This window comes from Micropterus dolomieu, linkage group LG12 (genome assembly GCF_021292245.1).
Source record: "Micropterus dolomieu isolate WLL.071019.BEF.003 ecotype Adirondacks linkage group LG12, ASM2129224v1, whole genome shotgun sequence".
Taxonomy (NCBI): Eukaryota; Metazoa; Chordata; class Actinopteri; order Centrarchiformes; family Centrarchidae; genus Micropterus; species Micropterus dolomieu.
Window position 1 is genome coordinate 35,994,037 of NC_060161.1, and position 8,944 is coordinate 36,002,980.

Below are 8,944 nucleotides of genomic sequence, written 5' to 3' on the forward strand. Positions count from 1 at the left end.
TGTGTGTGTGTGTGTGTGTGTGTGAGTGTGGGGGGGGTGTGGGGTTGTACCTGAGGCGTCCATCCTGGGCGGCCGCCCCTCCAGGGATGATCTTGGTGATGAAGATGGATGGGTCGTCTCCGATGTGAGGATTATCAGTTCCTCCTGCGATACTAAAGCCCAGACCAGAGTTCCCCTGAACACACACACATTAACACACACATTTTAATCCAGAAGCTTCCCACAATTCACCTGGCTCCAAAGGCCACTGATGTTTCATTTCAGCAGATCTGACTGGTTCTTTGTTATCTGGTGTGTAGTTCAGGGAACCTGGGAGAGCGGAACATTTCCAATCACAGCAGAGGAGTGATGGAGGTCCACCTTATTCCTGACCCCCTGTGAGAGTTAGCGGTACGCTACCGGTTACAGTTGTCTTCTTTTTCCCTTAGAGATATTAAGAAATAAATGATGCGGGAACAACGGCTGCCCCCTACTAGTTGACTTAACCGTATGTCAATGAGAAGAGTCTCAGTCAACCATGTTTTCATTGGTCACTTAGGCACAAGGGGAAAAAACAACCTCAAACTCCATTTGGGAGCTTCTCATTGTTGAGGCCGGAATGAAAGTATCAGCAGATTGTTGCAACACTGCTCAGCAGCCTCCCAGTGGACCAGGACCAGGACCAGGACCAAACACAGCCTCTGAGACTGACAGAGGACAGTTTGATGTTAGGTAATACAGTACTAGGTGATAACGCTGCAGGTCACACTGTGTTGAAATAACAACATGTTCCGTCACCTCACTGGGTTTTCTGACACATTCACCATCATCACCGCTCGTCGTAACAGATGGCAGGCTGCTTGTAAAATGTATCATGTAAAGGCTCCAGATTACAGTTTTGTATTTCTCTGTAACACAGTGTCAAGGATGAAACCATTTTATGTTGCCCCCAAAATATATATTTAATTAATTAAATAAATATAAAAGTGCAACGACTAGTCGACTAATGGCTTGAACTAAAAGTAACATTGGGGACAGCCCTAAATGTTAGACATCATGGTTGAGTCCTGTAGCTTTAACCATTCCTCTCATTAGAACTAAGAATCCAAAGCAGATCAACAGGACCCTAAAGTGTCTGTTTAAGATACATATATGTCTCTGTATGAGCTTGATTTGTTGTGACATTTAACCCATTAACTGAGGTGAGATCCATCAGATATTAATATTGGCTCCATTAATCAGACACATCCTGCAGATGTGATCATTTAATCTGAAGAGGAAATCAAAAGTGTATGAGTGTGATCAGAGTTCAGTTCTCTTGATGCTGCTGAAGTGACTCATGTGATGATGAGCGTTTCCACCCTGACAGCTGTGAAAGTTCAGCTTCGCTTCGTTTCATTTCTGAAATGTTTCCTAAAATAAACAGGCAGGGAGTTAAAAATAACTGCTGATGATGGCCAGATGGAGTTTATCTCTGCTGATGTTGGCCGGGTGGTTTCTGTGTCTGAGTTATTGTGTGTGAGTGTGTGTTAACATTTGTTTGTGTTACTGTGTGTGTTTGTTAATGTGTGTGGTTGTTAACGTGTGTCACAGGCTGTAGAAAACATGGGCGTAGTTTCCATGACGTCACCACTGGTTTCTGAGGAGCCACTGTGAAGTCAGTGTGGCGACTCCTGGCAGCTCCGGTCGTCACCATCTTGGCAGCGCTTGACTGGCTGATCTAGAAATGGGTAAAGTGGCTGCTGAACCACCTGCCGGCGAGCAACCTGAGAGGACACAGTCCACCTGTCACTCAAATCTGAAGAGTGGAAATGACTCCCTAACCCAACAGGAAGTGTGTCCTCCCCACTGAGTGTCTTGTCCTCTCCGTGTGTCTCTTCCTCTCCGTGTGTCTCTTCCTCTCCATTGTGTCTTGTCCTCTCCATCGCGTGTCTCGTCCTCTCCATCGCGTGTCTTGTCCTCTCCATCGCGTGTCTCGTCCTCTCCATTGAGTGTCTCGTCCTCTCCATCGCGTGTCTCGTCCTCTCCATTGAGTGTCTCGTCCTCTCCATTGTGTGTCTCGTCCTCTCCATCGCGTGTCTTGTCCTCTCCATCGCGTGTCTCGTCCTCTCCATCGAGTGTCTCGTCCTCTCCATTGAGTGTCTCGTCCTCTCCATCATGTGTGTCTATCCTCTCCATTGTGTGTCTCGTCCTCTCCGTGTGTCTCTTCCTCTCCATTGTGTCTTGTCCTCTCCATTGAGTGTCTTGTCCTCATGTCCTCTCCATTGTGTCTCATCCTCCATTGTGTGTGTTGTCTTCTCCATTATGTGTCTCATCTTCTCCATCGTGTCTCATCCTTTCTATTGTGTGTCTCATTTTCTCCATCATGTGTCTCGTCCTCTCCATCATGTGTGTCTTATCTTCTCCATCATGTGTCTCGTCCTCTCCATTGTGTGTAACAGTGTGTGTATTAGTGTGTGTGTGTGTGTGTCTCACCCCCTCCAGTGTGTGTAATAGTGCGTGTATTAGTGTGTATTAGTGTGTATTAGTGTGTGTGTGTGTGTCTCACCCTCTCCAGTGTGATCTCTTCGTACTCCAGCTCTCCTTCGGATCCGTTCATCTATAAAAACAGAAAATGTTTAATCACATCAGCATCTCTATCTGCTGACTGCTCGTCTCCACGGCAACGCCATGGTAACAGCTGTTGAGCCCTCAGGGGGCCGGTTACCAAGGCAACTGTAACTGTAGCTATAGCGACCACCTCTCTCATAGCATCTGTTCCACACAGTCATTGTTACATCACTTCCTGCTGAGACAACAAATCACGTTTGTTTTGAATGAGTCAAATACATAAAGGTAAAAAAACACAGTCTGATCAGAAATCAGTGTGGCCTTCAGCTGCAGATTTACCAATAATTAATCTACCAATTACACTCAAATGTAAACACAGAGACACATTCATTTTCATCAGCAGAAAAACAGAACTACAGGTTTCACCTGCTGACAGACAAAATAAACTACATATTTTCAACATTTTCAATCAATCAATCAATTGACTTCATGCGCCAAGCAAACAGTCAAAAATCTGGGTGTGACATTCGACTGTGGCATTAAATTTGACAAACAGATAAGCAATGTTGTCAGAACGAGCTTCTTCCAACTTCGTCTCCTAAAGTAAAGCCTTTTCTTAACAGGCACAATCTAGAAACGGCTATTCATGCCTTTATTAGTTCAAGGCTAGATTATTGCAACACTCTTTATGTTGGTCAAACATCCATCTCACGTCTTCAACTTGTGCAAAATGATGCTGCTCGCTTTTTAACAAATACATCTAGTAGTGCACACATCACTCCCGTTCTTTTTACACTACACTGGCTTCCGGCGCATTTTAGAATTGATTTTAAGATTTTACTGTTTGTTTTCAAAGCCTTAAATGGGCTAGCCCCGGAGTATTTGTCCGAGCTTTTAACTTTGGGTGGGCAAAATCAGCAGTTGCGGTCTTCAGATCTACGGACTTTAGAAGTCCTGAGATCCAGGTACAAACAGTGGGGCGAACGGGCCTTCGCTGTTGCTGGCCCAAAACTCTGGAACAAGCTCCACCCTGACATTCGCACTATAACAGATGTTCATTTTAAATCAAAACTTATTTATTTAGAATGGCTTTTAATACACAGTAGTGGTGTAACAACTTCCCTCTTCTGATGATTTAGGAAACCTTATCTGACTTACTGTTTTCTATGTTTCATGTGTTCTTGTCTTTTATTGAATGCTGTGTTGTTTATTTGTGGCTGATGTAAAGCACTTTGGACACATATTGGTTGCTGTTAAGTGCTATATAAATAAATGTTGATGGATTGATATATTGATTGATTGATAAACTACAGGTTTTGGCTGCTTGCAGAAATAAACTACAGGTTTCAGGAACTCTAACAAGTAATATAAGGTCAGCTAGTGCTTTCATCTTACCAGACCAAATCCAGGATCTTCCTGTTACACAAATTTCTTTATAGCGTTAATAATGAGTTCAGCTTCTGTAACCTGCTGACAGGTTTATAGAAGCTGATCAGGTGTTGATGCCCAGGTGTTTGTGCTGAGCTGGTTTTGGATAACTTGTAGACTTGGTGGTTCTCCTCACAATCTCAACGTGTTGAGCAAGACACTGAACCCCAAACTGTCTCTTTGGGTCAGAGCATCTGCCAAATGATTTAATGTAACGTTACCTAATTGCTATGGTGTTTCTAGATGGTTAGTGGGTGGTGGCTAAGGTGTGCAGGCAGGTGTGGATCCTCTGATGGAGATCAGTGGTGAACATACCTAGTTGTGTATAACAACAGCCCTGCACATACTCCATGATGCGTGTTCTACCCACACCTAACTGTCTGGACCAGGTGTGTTCAGCCAATCAGGAGCTAAGTAGGTGTGGGCAGAGCGGGTAGGCATGAAGAACCTGAGCTCTCCAGGACACAGAGTGGGCACAACAGGTGTTAAAAGGTGGTTGCTATAGCTTAAGGACGTATTTACAACACTTAAACTCCATTTATATTTATATGTACGGACAGAAACTCATCACTCTCATCCATCAGTGTGAAGGCAAGCCTGGAGGAGCAGCAGCAAATCAGGGCTTTTGATTCCCCAGTGACACAGAACTTACTTCCTGCTCCAGTCAGCCACGTCAAATCATCACAATTCTCTGTGACAGAATTTCAACAAGCTTTCAGTACCTGAATTAAGTATTTCAACCAATCTGTTCTCACTCCGTTGTCATATATGGACACATGGTCAAGACCTGTTAGCCTCTTAGCATTATAGTTCAATGCATTGGGGAAGGCCTGGAGCATCACTTTTGTACATTAAAGATAGGTGTAGAATATTTGCATTGCATTTATTAATTTAGCTGATGTTTTTATCCAAAGCGACTTACAATTGCTATATATGTCAGAGGTCGCACACCTCTGGAGCAACTAGGGGTTAAGTGTCTTGCTCAGGAACACATTGGTGTCTCACAGTGGACTCGACCCGGGTCTCTCACACCAAAGACACATGGCTTATCCACTGCTCCATCACCACCCACCATATTTAACAGTAAAGTCCAAGTAAGGAGGTGGTTGGAGTGGACGGTAGGCCAGACTCTGGACTGTCACCCAGGAAACTGGTGTTCGTTTCCCATGTCAAACATTAAGTCAACATTTTAATGTAAGTTACGTAGGTTACATAAGGTGCAGCACGGTGGGGTGGTGGTTAGCGCTGTCGCCTCACAGCAAGAAGGTTGTGTGTTCCAAACTTTCTGTGTGAAGTTTGCATGTTCTCCCCTTGTCTGTGTGGGTTCTCTCCGGGTACTCTTGCTTCCTCCCACCGTCCAAAGACATGCAGACTACGTTGATTGTTGACCCTAAAATTATCCTTAGGTGTCAGTGTGAGCATGACTGGTTGTTTGTCTATGCATGGCCCTGCGGTGGACTGACGACCTGCCAAGGGTGTACCCCGCCTTTCGCAAGATGGCAGCTGGGATTGGCTCCAGCCCACCGCAACCCTGTACACAGGATAAGCGGTTGACGATGGATGGATGGATGGAGGTTACGTAAGTATGCAAGTAACGTTACTTCACTTACATAAGTTGAGTGACATGTCCATGATCTTTTCCTAAACCAAAAAAGTTAGTTTTGGTGCCTAAACCTAACCAAATTGTACCATTTTACCTTAACCATATTTATTGTTGCTAACTTGACCGTGGAGTGCTAAATGTTGAAAAACAACAAAAAAGGGGTACCCAGGGCGTTAAAATGAGACACTAAGGGGTCTTGACCAAGTGTCCACATGTGATAATTTGGGAGTGAGAATGTGTTTTAACATGAACCAGTATCATGGCAACATGTAAAAGCTGTGTGTACATTACGTGATAAATGCAAACAAGCGGCAGACTTGGTTGCAAGAATGTTCTTATTGGTTGCCAAGGAATGAGAAGGACAGCAGTCACAGAGGTAGCATTACACCACACTATCCCTTTATTGTGAACTGAATTTCATGAAAACTAAACGACGGGTCGCTGCCTTAATAAACAGCACAGGTCTTGTCAGTAACATGGACTTTGTGTATGTGGCTTCAAAACCAGAAGAACAAGGAACAAAGTCTGAACAAAGAATATTACATGGCAGACAACCACAGGGTATTTTGACCATGCCTCCAAATACTAATACCTTCCTGCATCAGCCTGCATGGCGGCGGTGTGCATCATCATGGGTTAACGTGATGCACCAGGATACACCTCTGTCCTACTTCCTAGCATTGACATTTTATCGTCAGTGCAATGTGTGTCAACCTGTCTGTATACGCCACCACCCTATCTCCCAGCATCAACACGCTGCAGCTCTCCACAAACTTCATCATGTTCATTTCACCCACTGCAGTTAATGTCATGATGCCACCAACACGTGTTGCACTTGGTGGTTGACATTTTGGTTGTCATCGGTAACTTGGCAGGGAAGAGGAGGAACTGGTAGCAGCCGTTCATAAGGAGGTAGAAGCTGTCTGTCTGGCCGCCTGTCTGTCTGCCAGTAACATGCTGAACTGTGTTTGAGTCCCTGAGGCTGAACAGCTGTCAACACTACAACACAGAGTTCACTTCATTGTGTTTGTCTCTGGAGAATCTGGAGGAGCGAGAACAGAGAGCTTCAGTAGTTACATAACAGGGAGAGAGAGAGGGGGCGAGAGAGGCAGACTGACAGCAGGAGAGAGAGACCGCGTTACAGTTCACTCTGAATTAATTAAACCTCTTCCTCATTTCCCCTGACAGCTCTCTCTCTCCCGCTCTGTGTGGATGTCTCTCGACCACACAGCAAGATGACAGAGGCTCGTTCTGCTGTTTAGAAAGGTCAGGAACATAACTGCTGAGATGAAAGCCTCTCCACAGTATCACAGTGATACAAGTGAGTGTGCACTAATGATACAGCTTCAGTCTGTGAGTCCAGCTGCTTTCTGAGTCCATAACGCACCTGGACCAGGATTAATGTGGGGAAACACAGCTTCATGTTAACCAGGAATGAACAGGAAACATTCACTGTATGTTATTTCTAAGATAACAGTCTAGCAGCTAACTGAAGATAAAAATCTAGGAGCTTACCAACGGCCGTAGTGAAATCAAAACTATTAGTATTCCAAGTTGCCCCTTGATTTTAACCCACCTTGGAGAATTATAGGTGAATCTTCACAGATGTCCGTACTGTAGCTAAATGAAGCCAAGGATAAGATTCTAGTTGCGAAGTTAACAGTCTTGAAGCTAAACAACATAATCAGTCAAAGTTTGAATTTGCAGCTAGCTAAAGTCAAACATAACTGTAGTTGCTTCTTTGAGCTGAAGCTAGCAGTTTAGAGGCTAATTAAAGTCAAAGCAATATAAACCTTTGTAACTTCAGTTTAAGCTAACAGTAATGTAGCTAACTAAAGTCAAAGATAACAAGTTTATAACTTCAGCTGACGCTAAAAGGTCTGTAGCCAATAAAAGTCTAACTTAAGGATAAGGTTAAAACTTGTCTTGCTACATTAAAACCAAACCTTAAAAATACATAAGTACACATGTGCAAACACTAGCCTTATATTGAAGCTAAAAGTCCTGTAGCTAACTAAAGTTAAAGATAAAAGTCCAACTTAACGTTAAGGTTAAACGCTAGCCAGAGATCGAAGCTAACAGTCCTGTAGCTAACGAAAGTCCAAGATAAAAGTTCAACTTAAGGATATGGTTATAACTCGTCTTACTACATTAAAACAAACAAAAAAAAACATTAAATAAGAACACACGTGCGAATGCGATAAAAGCTAATAGTCCTGTAACTAACTCAAGGTAGCCATGTTCATCAAAATACAGACAGGCAGGTTACGTTAACATTCTCCTCATTGAAACATGATTGGCTAATTGACAGGCCCCTCCCCCTTTTCTCCAGAGCCAATCATAAGCCAACATGAGCTATGAAGGCTGTGATGCAGCAGCAGCGGTTCCTACCATCATCCTCTGCCTGTGTCTCTTTGCTCTCCTCACGTTGTTGATGAATCTTCTTCCCATCTTCTTAGCGTACCACACCGACACAAACATCACTTCCTGTTTCCTTTCTCTCTCTCCTCAGGCTGTTACATAAAGACTGATGGATGAATAATTAACAAGCAAACAGAGAAAGAGAAAGGAACAGAGGGAGAACGAGAGGGTGCGCTCAGCAGAAACTCGTTAAGCTTGTTAGCTCCCGTTTCCCGGACGCGTTAACGAAGCAGAGAGAATCGGACATGACTGACAGCTCAACACATCAGTCTGTCATCCCTCGTTCACCCGGAGAGAGAGAGAGAAAGAGAAAGAGAGAAAGGTGATAAACGACAACAATCCTGTTAGATGAAGAGAGAGATGAAGACCGAACGAATCCTCCGAAAAGAGAGAGGCTGTTTGTTACTCGCCCTCTCTGTCATCCCTCGTTCCTCCTCCGCTCGCCCGCTCGCTCTCTCTCGCTCTCCATTTGCTCGACCCTCCTGACGCTCCACTGCACATCACCCTCTCTCTCTCAATGTGTCTCTATGTCTCTCTACCTCTCTCGCTCACTCTCTGAAGGAATCCCCTCCCCTATGTGATGTCACTCGGCCGCTTGGAGAAGGGGGGGGGGGGTGAGAGAGAGAGACAGAGAGACAATGGAAAACAGAGAGAGTAATTGAATTCTTCCAAAAAGAATGATTTCAGCAAACACACACACACACATTCAGGCTAATGTTGTTGCCATGGTAACACCCCCCCACCCCCCACCCCTGTCCCCCCTCCCTCCATTCTTGTTGTTGCCATGGTGACGGTCGAGCAAAAAAGGCAGAGGGATGCATCACATTCAGAGTGGGCAGAAGCAGCCCACGCCTGAGTGTGTGTGAGTGTCTGTGTGTGTGTGTCCTCCTCAAAGACCTTGCAAACCTCCCCAGGACCCATAAAAACTCCTCAATGACCCCCCCCCCCCCCCCCCCCCCCCCC

At 44.7% G+C, this 8,944-nt stretch overlaps 1 protein-coding gene across 2 annotated transcripts in view; it reads right to left on the reverse strand.

Annotated features, from left to right (window-relative positions):
- Positions 1 to 8,944, reverse strand: part of LOC123980839 (disks large homolog 4-like) — a 36,872-nt gene that overhangs the window by 8,416 nt on the left and 19,512 nt on the right. The window contains exons 1-3 of one of the 2 annotated variants that reach the window (XM_046065386.1): positions 7,952 to 8,041; positions 2,528 to 2,578; positions 51 to 175 (exon numbers count right to left, since the gene is read on the reverse strand). In XM_046065386.1, the coding sequence (XP_045921342.1) occupies positions 51 to 175; positions 2,528 to 2,578; positions 7,952 to 8,041 (266 nt within the window). Of the gene's footprint in view, positions 1 to 50; positions 176 to 2,527; positions 2,579 to 7,951; positions 8,042 to 8,944 lie in introns of those variants that run through there. The other variant, XM_046065385.1, reaches the window with a different exon arrangement.